At 43.8% G+C, this 13818-nt stretch overlaps 1 protein-coding gene across 1 annotated transcript in view; it reads left to right on the top strand.

Moving 5' to 3' along the window:
- Atp13a4 (ATPase 13A4) overlaps nucleotides 1–13818 on the top strand; it is a 136636-nt gene that overhangs the window by 110426 nt on the left and 12392 nt on the right. Inside the window, exons 19-25 of the mRNA XM_032899257.1 lie at nucleotides 1418–1581; nucleotides 2372–2494; nucleotides 3967–4046; nucleotides 5843–5885; nucleotides 6231–6340; nucleotides 8744–8840; nucleotides 10795–10867. Coding sequence (XP_032755148.1) covers nucleotides 1418–1581; nucleotides 2372–2494; nucleotides 3967–4046; nucleotides 5843–5885; nucleotides 6231–6340; nucleotides 8744–8840; nucleotides 10795–10867 — 690 coding nt within the window. The remainder of the gene's footprint in view (nucleotides 1–1417; nucleotides 1582–2371; nucleotides 2495–3966; nucleotides 4047–5842; nucleotides 5886–6230; nucleotides 6341–8743; nucleotides 8841–10794; nucleotides 10868–13818) is intronic.

Genomic DNA, 13818 nt, shown 5'->3' with positions numbered 1-13818 from the left:
TTAAAAATCTAGTGAATAAAAAATTCAAGTGTTAAACAAAAAGAGGGTTATAATAACTTCTTTTTAAAATTTTAATTATTGTCGTATTGTGGGTATTATGTGTGTGCTATGGCTCATGTGTGGAGGTCAGAGGCCACGTTTGTGGAGTCTATTCTGTCTTTCTCATTTATAAGGGTTCCATGCCTAGAGCTCAAGTAATAATAGCTTCTTAAGATCACTATCTGATCATTTCAACATGTGAATCCATTCAGGATTGGCAGTGTTGCTGTTGATTGTTTTTTAGACATTGATAATTGACTTTGTTGTTACTGAGCATATCCAGTGTTGATCCTGCTAATACCTAGTGTTTGGTCCCTGAAACCCCCATTCCACAACTCCTGTCTGTCCTGGACCTCAGAGATCTGCCTGCTTCTGCCTCTGGAGTGGGGCTAAAGGTGTGGACCATCACCACCCAGCTCCAGTCTTTTGTTTTAGTCAATAATTAGCCATCATTTCTGTTTCGTCTGTTATAAGTGGTAGTTTCAGTATTGGCCTAAATGCGAAGTGTTCTGCTATTTTTGTCTGCCTCTCTCAAGTGTTTAGGCATTACTCTGGCAAATGGCAGGGTAGTGACACCTCACAGTTTAGTTCTGGAAACTCATGTTTTTCTATTGGTCTGCTCCACTCGTGTTCCCAGTCCCCATGTGTAGAGCCTGGGACTTACACTGTTCAAACACTGAATTAGTTCTTTTCTGCAGCTTTTGTCTTCCCATGGTTTTCCTGATAGTTTATACTCTCCAAGAGTCCCCTGCCTCCCTCCCTTTTTTTTTAACCTGCTCTAGGCAGAAACACGTGTTTCTCTTAGTTGTAGCTGCCTTCACAGTTCAGGGGACAGACTAGGATACATGCTCAAGACACACATTTCAGAGGAAAGAGGTAAACATTGAGAAACCCATCCCTTGTTAGCTTGCTTCTCCAGTTCTGATCCCTTCCACAATCTGCCTGCCTTTGTTGACTTTCCAAAGTCCTTGGGTGATTGCTTTGTGGTTATTGTTTGGATTGCAGTTGTAATCACTTGGGGAGATAGATGGTAGTGGACTTACTCTATTTCTACTAGGAGAGGAGCCACTGAGTGTGATACAATGCCAAAAGGCTTCCTACATGTTTATAAAGATTATAACCAGTGGCAAAAATACATTTAAAAATTTCCTTCCTGCTTGCTGGCAAACATATCCCAGTAAGGCATGAAGTAACAAGATGAAAAAGAATCAGAACTAGAGAAGGGATTATGAAATTCCTGGTCATACTGAAATGACCTTAGTAAATTATCTTTATATCTAATACAAGAACAAAAGAACCCTTCGTGAGTTTTGTAAATCCTGTGTGTATTGGTGCATTCTCTCCATCGTCGTCTTGAGATGCTCTTTCTTTGTTCTAGGCGACAATCTTCAGACTGCAATAACAGTGGCCAGGAAGTCTGGGATGGTTTCCGAAGGCCAGAAAGTCATTCTTGTTGAGGCGAATGAAGCCACTGATTCTTCATCAGCATCTATCACTTGGAAGTTAGTGGAAGAGAAGAAACATGGTCTATTTGGGAGTCAGGTATACCCAGCACAAGCACTCTGCTGTAGTTTCCGATGATGTCAATAGACGTGACTAGCTCAAGTTTTGAGGCAACTCCAAGTCAACGAACTTCTCCAAGTGTTTAACAAATAGAATCCAATTATGCCAGTTTTCCACACTCTTATACTCTTCCTACTTCTAAGCTTCAGTCTTCCTTGGCTTATGACAATAATCATTCTTTGACTCTTAGGGAGCCTTCGGCTTCTTATTAGAACGCAGTAAACAGAGCTGTTGCTTTAACTTCCCACATTTCCCCTTGCCTGTCCGCTCCCCCATTGGGCTCAAAGGGGACTTAGTCAGTTGGACAACCTCCTGTGGGCACTAGATAATCAGACTCTGTCTTCAAGGTAGGGAAAAATGGTTCATTTATCTCCAGTCTTGTTAGTATTTTATTTCCATGGTGTCCTTATGGAACAATATTTATTCTGTTAGAGAACGGAGCTCAACAGGTTCTCATTTCCAGGAAAGAGATGTTACCGTGCAGTGCTCATGTATCTGACACTTGATATCCGTGAAGTATGCACATCTCTGGACCTCACAGAGATCATACTGAGATGAGAGGAGGACATGAGAATGAGATATTCTTATCCTCCAGAGGCTGTGGTGTGTGTCCAGCAAAGAAACAGGAGTTCTCTAAGGGAACAGGGCTGGGATGTGACTTTTAAAGAAGAGCCCTAGTCTGACTTCAGTCCTTGCTGTCAGATATGCTTGTGCTCCGAACCACTATAGCAATCGGACGAGCATAAAATAGTTTCACCTCGCTTTGCAGGACACCTACATCAACATCAGAGAAGAAGTCCCAGAAAATGGTAGAGAAGGAAGTTACCATTTTGCTCTGAGTGGAAAATCCTTCCAGGTTATAAGCCAGCATTTCAGCAGCTTATTGCCCAAGGTGAGCTTTAAGGGAAGAATGACCTTTCTGTGCAGAGGATGAATATGTCATTTACATAGCATGAACCCCAAAGAGTTTCAATGTTGGAAATGGATAAAATAAAAACAAAACAAAACAAAACTAGGTAGTTCTTTACATCACAAGAGAGGGGAATGTTTTTTGAAGTGTCTGTTATTTCCTATTAGATTAGAACATAATAAGCATGAGGAGTGAACTTTATTCCATCCCCAGGAAAACGTGGCTGCAAGGAAGATTTGGCATCGCACAGCTATTACCATGTTGCTATGGTGAAGGCATTTCACAGTTTAGTAGGAGCCCAGCAGTGGAACAGAAAGGCAGGAAAAGATAGGAGAGCGCTGTTATGTCTGTGGTAGAAGACCCTTTTTCTGAAGGGGCTGAATGTAAAGCTCTTTTTACAAGGAATGAATTCATAATAGGGAAGTAACTCATTCATAAACAAATAGACTTTGCCTATATGCTGGTCTGAGTTTACAGCCACAGAGAATGAAGGACACATTGCTGTCACTCGGAAGGATTTAAAGTGTGGAGAAGAGAAGCAGTGTTAGGATGCGAGACCCTCAAATCATTCATGTTCTGGGGCTCATTGAGTTTTGGGATAGAAGCTGAGTTTCATAACTGGTCAAGCCCAGATAACATGATTAAAACACAGATAGTCTTTATTTCATCACTCGGTGATTGTCTGCTAGTTATGAACAATTTGTGGGAAGCAGTCGTGTCTTTGCCTTTTCTCGGGTCCTGCTGTATTTCTCTGATGCAATACCTCAGATTCTATTGGTTCAATTTTCTGTGAAGCTCAAGATTTTTCAGAATATGGCAGAGAAGGCCATATTCCCCATGGCAGTTGGGTTGAACTGAACAGGGCATTTTAAAAAATAAATTATTTTATAAATATATTTTGTTTTTATTGTATTTACTTGATATCAAAAGTCTCAATATCCATCTTAAAATACAAAGAAGAAGAAGAGGAGGAGGAGGAAGAGGAGGAAGAGAAGGAAGAGGAGGAGGAAAAGGAAAAGGAGGAGGAGGAAGAGGAGGAGGAGGGAGAGGAGGAGGAGGAAGAGGAGGAGGAGGAGGAGGAAGAGGAGGAGGAGGAAGAGAGGAGGAGGAGGAGGAGGAGGAGGAGGAGGGAGGAGGAGGAGGAGGGAAGAGGAGGAGGAGGAGAGGAGGAGGAGGAAGGAGAAGGAGGAAAAGGAGGAGGAGGAGGAAGAGGAGGAGGAAGAGGAGAAGGAAATATTTCCTTGGGAACAAACTGTTCACCACCAAACTGATGATGTCAATAGTTGTGACTTTCTTATCCACCAGTGGCTGTGGTTTGTGAAGCTCAGTCCAGCAAAGAAGCAGGAATTCTCTAAGGAAATTCCCTTAGAGACCACCAGGCAGTGTTCTGTTTTGTGTGTGACTAATGAAACATTTTCCTTTTTTTTCCCCTGTTGTTGTTGTGGTTGTTGCAGATACTGATCAATGGGACCATCTTTGCAAGAATGTCTCCTGGGCAGAAGTCAAGCCTGGTGGAAGAATTCCAGAAACTGGAGTAAGTGTTTTTGCCCCTGACGAAGTGATGGAGGTGTGGCAGTCGGAGGGGATGAGAGAGGCTTGAAGTGATGGAAGCCTCAGTAAAGGGGATGCCACAGGCCCAGGGAGCTGTGTAACTGGATTAGGGCAAGAGTTCTTACCGGGGTAGATGACAGTCACTGAGAAACTTAGAAAAAGTTGTCGTATCTGTTCCACACTTCACGGTGGTGCTGACTTGATTGTTCATGGGTCTGGCACACGGCATTTTCATTTTTAAAATTTTTATGCTTTACGTATGTTACATGCTGACCACAGTTTTCCTACCTCCACTCCTCCTAGTTCCCGCTCCATCTCCCTCCTTCCCCGGATGAACTCATCTTCCATCATTAAAAAAAAATGGCAGGCCTCCCAGGGATATCATCTGAGCATGGCATAACAAATTGCAGTAAGGCTAGGCATAAATCCTCATATCAAGGCTGGATAAGGTGACCCAGTAGGAGGGCAGGGGTCCCAATCATAAGCAAAAGCATCAGAGACATCCCCACTCCCACTTTTAGGGATCCCATAAGTTAGCAACCTATACAATCATAACATTTACACAGAGGACCCAGCTGTGAGCCCTATAAGGTCCATGATTGTTGATTCAGTTTCTATGACCCCCATGAGCCCTGCTTAGTTGATTCCGTGTGTCCCAAACACAGCATTTTCGCAAAGTTCCTCATGTAAGTGATTGTTGCACCCAAAGCTAAGAACTGTTATACGAGAACACAGGGTCACAGAAGGTTACAGTGTGAACTGAGACTGGAAGGCTATGAGATCAGCCACTGAAGGAACAAGAATTTAGGCTTAGTATTCATAATCAATCATCACAATTATAGCATAAAAGATCATCGAATACCACAATATTAAAATATTCTTATGCTAAAGCATCTTTCTGTCACATCATTAGGACACTTTAATACCAAGAGTCTCCATTTGCAGATGAAATGAGTGTCCAGGATTCTCCCCTTTGACAACACCTTTCCATTTAAGGAAAACTCATGGTGGACCATATCACTGTGACCCCCACTCTATCTCCATCTTCCCAATTCATGATTTAGTCATTAAGGCAGCTCCTCTACTTCGAAAGCTCTGTCTTCTCATGGTGGAAAACCATGAAGGGATTCAGAATAAACTGGCTACTAATAGCAGCGTAAAAGCAAAGTACAACACGTTTTGTGAGTGCTTGAAGTACGGAACCAACCACACGATCATAATCTTAGCCAAGAGCTCCAGACGAGAGTCTTCACCCAACCATCAATGCCATGCTCAAGTGGACTCTGCTTTCTTTCTTCAACTTCTGGGCCTGGTGCTTTATGACCACCAGCAAGATGCATTTCCTCCAAAACTCTGTGCTTGTGATTATGACTTTACTAGTCACTTTCCAGTCTAAGAACTGATGTTAAAAATGACAAAACAAGAACAACAAAAACCCAGATCTGGTTTCTAGATAAAATCTTGCAACCTCCTGACTGTGCTTTCTCTTCGCATAGCTGTGATCATCAAAAGTTTTGTGGAGGGGAAAATTGTTCTCTCATTGGCGAAGTGCCTATGACGTGACCAGTGATGTCCTAGGTTTCTCACCCATTGTGAGAACTGTGCAGTCACACATTGCATTGACCAGTCTGCTAGGGGGAACAACCTTACAATAGAAAGTTTAAACCCTTCAGTAAAATTGGTTACTTTTGTTTAAACTAGAGAAACTAGACTTATGAGTAAACCAGCCTTGATCCTCTTTACAATTCAATTCACTTGGTCGTCTTCTTTCTTTTTAAGCTACTTTGTGGGTATGTGTGGAGATGGTGCCAATGACTGTGGGGTAAGTAGCCATTGGTGTGGGGCCACAATTTCTCAAAAATACTTGAAGTGGATATAATTTTTATGGATTAATAAACTGACACCAAGGACTTGGGAAGGTTTTGAGTAAAGCCACTAAACGATTCAGTGGTTACTAGCTGTTATATAATGTCCAGTTTTGTTCTAGAATTCCCTCCTCCTTGGTAGGTTTCTAGTGCCATCTCTTTCTGAAATAGCAGACGGAATAAAGTCTGGTTGGGGATCACAGGTTACCTTGTGGCCAACTTCTCTCTCTCTCTCTCTCTCTCTCTCTCTCTCTCTCTCTCTCTCTCTCTCTGTAGGCAATAAACAAACTCTTTGCTTTCAGGCTCTGAAGATGGCTCATGTTGGCATCTCGTTATCAGAGCAGGAGGCATCGGTGGCCTCTCCTTTCACTTCTAAAACTCCAAACATCGAGTGTGTGCCCCATCTCATCAAGTAAGAACTTGCTTCCCCCAATATTATTTTCTCTTTTGACTTTTGGGCACAGATAATATTATTCTTCTGGGGAAAAGCAGAAGAACGGTGTGTAGAGGGGGGTGCTTTTTGTAAAACCATAAACATTCTCCTGCCTAGTGGATTTCAAAGAAGTTATAAATAATGTTGGGGGGGAGGGGTAAAAATAATGTTGTGAGAACAGTGCTGTTTCTACAAGTCACTGGTTGCATCACTTTTTCTTTCTTTCTTTCTTTCTTTTTCTTTTTTTTTTGCTGGAGACAGGGTTTCTCTATGTAGTCCTAGCTGTCTTTGAACTCATTGTGTAGACCAGGCTGGCCTTGAATTTACAGAGATCTACCTGTCTCTGCTTCCTGAGTGTTGAGATTAAAGGTGTGTGACACCACTGCCTGGCCAAGTTAGATCACTTTTAAAAACGGTTGTCACTGCTTTGAATTACACTAGCAATTTAGTTTTGATGCATTTTCCTGGGAGAATGCACTTACCTTCTTAACCTCTTGGTCCTTTGTGTTTTCTTGGGGTACATTTCTCATGCCCAGTCTTAAAAATCTTCGTTACTGCTTGATGTGCCTATTGAATTCATCTTGGTTCTATATTTGTACTGCTGGGACACTTAGCTTGACTAGTAGGAACATCATAGTGGTCAATCTCAGTCAACACAGCATCTGATTATAATTTAAAATGTATCTGATAGCATATTATGATGCCAAGAGGTGCAGACTGATGGGAGCCTGATAGAGCTTTTTCCTGGGATGCCCTGCCAGAGCCTGACAAAAGCAGAGGTGGATGCTCAAAGCCAACCATTGGACTGAAAATGGGGTCCCCAGTGGAGGGGGTAGAGGAAGGACTGAGGTAGCTGAGGGAGTTTGCAACCACATAGGAAGAACAACAATATCAAGCAGATACCCGAGAGTTCCCAGGGACTAAACTACCAACCAAAGAGTCTACATGGAGTGACCCATGTCTCTAGCCACATATGTAGTAGAGGATGGCCTTGTTGGGCATCAATGCGAGGAGAGGCTCTTGGTCCTGTGAAGGCTCGATGCCACAGTGTAGGGGAATTCTAGGTCAGGAAGGTGGGACGGAGTGGGTAGGTGGGTGAGGAAACACTCATACTCACTCATAGAGACGGGGGTGGGGGATGGGATAGGGGGATGGAGGAGAAAGCAGGAAGGGGATAATATTTGAAATGTAGATAAAGAAAATATCCAATAAAAAATGAAAATAAAATAGCCTGCAGATAGAGATATGACTAGTATTTCTTTTGTAAATGAAGAAACCAGGAGTAAATAACCTGAGTGATATATGCCCGTGACCAGAGGCCACGGAGGGTGGAGACCATGTCTTCTTCACTAGCATACTGTTTCTGCCGTATTAATGCAATGAGTAGGTTAGCCTCTCTTGTTTATCCATGGCCTTGACTAAGATTTGTTGAACTGGAACTTAGTGCCAGGATGTAAGGGAGGCCGTAAAGACAGCTCTCATAGAGATTCCTATGTGCTAACAAGAATAAAACGGGTCGTGTAAAAGGTCACATTGTGGCCGAGGAAGAGAAATTAGCTGCTTTCAACAGCGTCTTGAGAAAACCTCACTTGAGGAGGTGAGAAACTGAAAGAAATTACCTCCCTGGTAGAACCACTGACAGCAGCAAGACCTGACTTGAGGATCTGGTCTCAAACCAATAGGAAGGTATAACACCAAGCAAATTAAAGTCCGAGTCCCAACCCCAAATGAAATAGAAGTGGTAATTTACATGCCATCTGTCTTGTGCTTGAATATGGTATTTGTCCAGCATCAGCCAGCGATGGCACCGAGGAACACGCTCATTGTGTCTAGTCTATTTAAATCTGAGGCACAGGAGATTTGAGTGGACACACCGTGTTTAGTACAGGAAAGGTTAGAATTTCCGAGGTAAAATCTGGATCAAACATTTGCCAAATTCCCAAAGCACCTGCTTGAAAATGCTCCCAGACCTTCTTTACTTCCCTTAGTTCACAGATGCAGGAACTGAGACAGGGGAGTGATCTTCCAAATCACATCAGCAACTGTGTATGAGGTTCGAGACTGGCTCCCGGGTCCCCTAGCTCAGAGTTCAAGAGCCGAAACCATTTCAAGCATAGCGGACAAAAGTAGCTGTAAACCAGTGTCCATTGCTGGGTCAAGGCTATGGACGCTGGCCCAGAACTGCTCTTTTCCAAACAATCAGGCATTTAGCTCCCACTGGCTCAAGGCTGTGCACAGTTGGAGACAGGCTATCCTATAAGCAGATGTCTGGCTTTTTACATATTTTTGTGGTTCTAAGTTCAGATGAGAAAAAACAGCACAGAACAACAGCATTTCCCTCCGCCACACTCCTCATCTCTTCTCATTCCTTTTCTTCCACAGGGAAGGCCGCGCAGCTCTCGTTACGTCCTTTTGCATGTTTAAGTACATGGCCCTGTACAGCATGATTCAGTATGTTGGTGTTCTGCTGCTCTACTGGGTACGACTTGGGGCTAAGCCTCCTTTAGTGAGAGCTAAAGCAAGTAGTTGAACCGGTGGGAGCTAAATGCCCGGATGTTTGTGGATCAAGTGTCCTAAAAGTGTCCCCGAGAGCTGGACAAGCCGTGGCTCTCGGATACAGTAACACAACCTCAAGTGATAACCGAGGAACAGAATAGAATGTCATTTAATTCTCACTGTCACTTTCAGCCGTGTGGACCAGGTACCTGCTTTCCCAGTTCTATTTATTGAAGAGTGGGTTCTAGTGCTGGAGTAGCGCTTTAATAACGGGCATTCTAGCTCGATGCTCTGTTACTGTGTGTGGTAAATGATGAGGCAAAAGCAACTTAGGGGAGGAAAGGGATTGTTTGTCTTATGGATTCCGTCCATCACTTAAGGGAATACATACAGTAACTCAGGGCAGGAGTGTGAAGCAGGAGTCCGTGGAGGAACCCTGCTCACAGACTCTCTTCCTGGCTTGCTCAGTTACTTTACTTACATAGCCTAGTCCTGCCTCCCCGCGTTGGCCCAGGTCAAAGTGGACTGGGTCTTCCTCTGTCAGTTCACAATCAAGGAGACATCCCACTGGCCTGTCCACAGGCAAATCTGATGGCGGTAATTCTTCAGCTGAAGTTTCTTTTCCTAGGCACGTCAAGTTGACCACCGACATTAGTCATCACAGCAGACTTCCCTTTGCAGCTTCAGGGGTGTGAATGTCCAGCTACCCACCTGGTACACCTAAATGTGAACAAGGAAAACAGACAGTAGCAGTCATTACACACTTATGTACCGTATAGACACAGGAGCTGGAAATAACCCAGGAGCGTAGATTATAGAAACACTACTGGAGAAAAGGAAGTAGCACCGAGCTTTGAATATATCCTACCTTCATTTCATGCAGTTAACTTAGTGGTATGTTCGCGTGATTTAAGTGTGTTTTTTTTTTTCCAGCCGTGTTTAACACCTAGATTTTAACAGTCATGAAAACTTAGCAATTGACTTTCAAGGGGGAAATAACCTATCATAGCTGCCATTCCCTACACAGGCCAGCGAGTTGTGATGTAAAAATAAACGCATGTGTTGTGTGGTGACTCTTACCAGTTAGCAGGATATAAAGGAGAACGGAGGTCACGATTGTGTGTGATTTCAGTGTGCTCTCACTCTCCAACACCAAGGAAGGGGGCCACCCCTGCAGACGCCTCATCCACACTCCTCCTTGCTTTGTATTTGCTCTCTCCTCGGCTCAGGCCCTTGGTCTCAAAACCTTGCTTTCAGATAGGTTTCCAGCCTCTCTGATGAGGGCATAGAGGTTAAGCTGCTTGTGGGAATTTGATCTTATTTTGGAATCCTAACAGTTCACTGCCCTCAGAAGTGTCATTCAATATGGGGTACTGTGATCTCCTCTCCTCTCTAGTGCGAGAGCAGGGAAGCAGCATGCCTGAAATCAGAGGCTCAAACAATCTTTTGCAAGAACAGCAAGACAGTTTATCAAAAGTGCCTAACATCTCACTTAACCGTGCCTTAGACACGCGTTGTGAATTCAGTTGCCCTAACTTTCCATCGGTGAAAACTGTGGAAGATTACCAAACAGCTGTTACATTGACTACGGGGGATGCACGGTTTATTGTACCAGACCAAACCACACGTTCTGTTAATGAACAGAAAAGGATGAGACAGATCAAGTAGGGCGTTCCCTTAGCTCTGGGTATCATCGATGCAGGAGACCCTGCCTGGGAAGCTCACACAGGAAGCTCTCCCGTAGCTAGAGGGTTTCAAAGACCTGGGTTTCCACAGCCACCACCACTCACCAAGCCAAGCAGCCCCCCGAATCATGCCGTGTCCTCAGTAAGCCGCTTGAAAAAAAAATTAAAGTTGTAGGGAGACACAGTGCAATTCTTGTTGAGCTTTATCTCCAAGCTCGTCACTCTTTCCTCTGCCTTCTGTTTTGTTTGCAGAAGACAAACAGCCTCTCGAATTACCAGTTTCTATTCCAGGATCTGGCCATCACGACTCTTATTGGTGTAACAAGTAAGAACTTTACAACTTTCTTTCTGGAGGTGCCTCTGCTTCCTGCCTTCCCTCCACCCCAGGGAGGGCTGTCCAGCAGCAGGAGGAATGTATAGCCTAGTCTCAGAGACAGGGTGTGGCCATAGAATACTCAAGTCTATTGAAAGAAAATGTTAACAAAGGGAGAAACGGGCTCTTTGCGGTTCCCCTGAAATGCAGAGCGTCTATAAGTGGGCACTAATCAACCGGAATGAAAAGGCACCTGGGAAATGGGAAATGACTTTGGTGCGCTTTTTCGGTGTAGGTGCAGCTGAAATGTGCTTTTCACTTGTAGAGCTGAATGGCTTTGATCTTTATGACCTCCGAATTGCCGCCTCTTGCCACAGAAAGTGGCACTTAAGGGCAATTCTGCCATCGTAACGCTCCCACCTCCCACCTTTCTAATGAGCATGTGGACTGTCTCCTATGTAGGGAAAAATTTCAACTCATGAGAGCTTTTCAAGCTATTTTAAGTTTCCAGCGATGTTGAGACTAAGGTACAGAGATTCCTTTCTGCCTTCCCCACGCTGAGTATACACAACTCCCCCTACTGTAAGCCTCATCCCTGCCCCAAGGAGCCACATTGGCCTCTGTGCATCTCTACGTTACGATTCCCCCAAAGCTCATGGTTTCGTTTGGCTTTACTCTTAGTCTCAAATGCCAAGAGTTTGTACATGATGTAGGACAGATACCTAACATTGTGCTACCATACAGAATGTTTACCTCCAAAAATGTTTGATGCTCTATCCTTTCATTCTTCCTTTCCCCAAACTTAAGACAACCACTGTGGTCTTTTAACAGTCTCTACACCTTTCCAGAAACTTCTGCAGTTGGGATTATGCACTCACCAGGCCTTTCAGATCAGTCTCTTTCATATAATAACGCTATACATTCGAGGTTTCTACACATATTTGATGTTTACCTCTTTAATGTGCTGAGCGATATTCTGTTGTCTCTGTGGCACAGTTTATTTCTCCATTCGCCTACGAAGAACAACTCTGTTGCTTTCCAGTTTTGACATGTTAAGACAAAAACGACTTTGAATATCTGCATGTAAGGTTTCACGTGAACATGGGTTTTCAATTCCACGGCTCACTCTCCTTTGAGAGTTGAGCAGCAATAGCTATCCTTTGTGACTCACCCCAGTCATTACTGTCTGGGAGGGTGCAAATGACTAACTTGCTACAAAGGTACGGCTCTTTTTACATGTGCAGTGGTCTTGCGCTCATGCCTTTTCTTCTATAATTTTAACAGCTCTCATGACAAGTCATTCTAAAAACATGCCCAGAAATATACAAGAGTGTCTCAGGTAGCATAGGCAATAACTCAGACACTCTCCTGCCTGTGGCTACCCAAGTTCTCCTGCAGTCAATAGCAATGGCCACTTCTCCTCAAGCACTGGTCTCTCAACACCACCCTCTCCTCAAAAGATTTCTTTCTTTTCACTTTAGTGATAGCACACTCTCCGGAGTTCATCTACCGCTTAAGTGACACAGCTTCCATTTCTTTCCTTTTTAATCTCCTTAAACCCTGTTCTCAGAGCATCTTGACTTTAGCCTGCATCCTGCCTCTAAGGGATGTCAACTAGTCACAGGACTTTAAAGTCATCTGTGTGTGATGACTCCTTAGTTTATATCTGCAGACAAAAGGATTACCTGGAGCTCTGGAATGAAGAAGCATCCAGCTTGGCGTATTTAGCAGGGCCCGCACATTACATAGTTGAGCTAAACTCTCGATTCTTCCAGACCTAGTTACGTGAACTTACCAAGTGGCTTGTTTGTGCTACTTAATGCTCCAGGCCTTTGGGATAGGTCAATGAAGCAAGAAAAGGGAAGCAAAACGGTCCTTTTCCTCATACCTCTTACAGTCTATAACATCGCGCCCTCCCTAGTTACTCAAATGAGTCATTCTGAGTTCTCCTCTTTTCTTCAGTCTTTCCATCTAATGAATATAAAGTTCTGTAATGAGTGGTTTGAATAGGAACGGCCTCAATAGGGTTGTATATTTGAATGCTTAGTCATTAGGGAGTGGCACTACCTGAGAAAGATTAGGAGGTGTGGCCTTATTGAAGGAAGTGTATCCCTGAGATGGGATTTGGTGTTTCAAAAGCCCAAGCCAGGTTCAGTGTTGCTTTCTTCCTGCTTCCTAAGGTTCTTCATGTAGAACTCTTAGCTACCTCTACCCCGACCAGCACCATGTCTGCCTGTGTGCCTCACTGCCCAATATGATGATAATGGACTAAACCTCCGAACTGTAAGCCAACACCAGTGAAGTGTTTTCCTTTATAAGAGTTGCCATGGTCATGGTATCTCTTCACATCACAACCTGGCTCCCCTTCTGCCAGTTCAAGATAATCACTCTCTCCTATTTTGTTGGGTGGGCCAGGCCAGCATTGCCCATATACTTGCTCTGGCTTCCGTTCTTGCCGACGACCCCATTGCTCTTTTTAAAAAGTTACATAGAAAGCTACAGGCCGTCCTAAAGTATTTCTGTACAAACTGTCTTTGGTGGCTCCATTTACCTTTCACACAGTGTAGTTTTTGTTAAAATGTAAATATTATGCTGTTACTCTTTCACTTAAGATGGTCCAGTATGGTCTGTCAAGATGGGTCAGCAGTTAAAGATGCTTGCCTCGCAAGCCTGGAGACATGGGCTCAGTCCCTGATACCCACGTGAAAGTGGGAGGAGAAAATGAAGCCACTCCAGAGAGTTGTCCTCTGATCATACACATGCAGTGGCACATGCCCGCCCTCCACAGTAACAATAGTAAAAAAAAATGCAAACAAAAGGTTTTAGTAAGTTTCCATCCCATGAAATTCAAATCTAAAGTGACTGGGGTCCTGCCTATGTCAACACCACCTCTGATTGTATTATCGCCTACCCGAGGCACACAGGCAGACACAGTGCTAAAGAAGTAGCTGAGGGGTTTACAT

Source organism: Rattus rattus, chromosome 4 (assembly GCF_011064425.1).
Source record: "Rattus rattus isolate New Zealand chromosome 4, Rrattus_CSIRO_v1, whole genome shotgun sequence".
NCBI lineage: Eukaryota > Metazoa > Chordata > Mammalia > Rodentia > Muridae > Rattus > Rattus rattus.
Note: the sequence above shows the minus strand (reverse complement) of the source record. Positions and strands in the feature narration are given on the sequence as shown.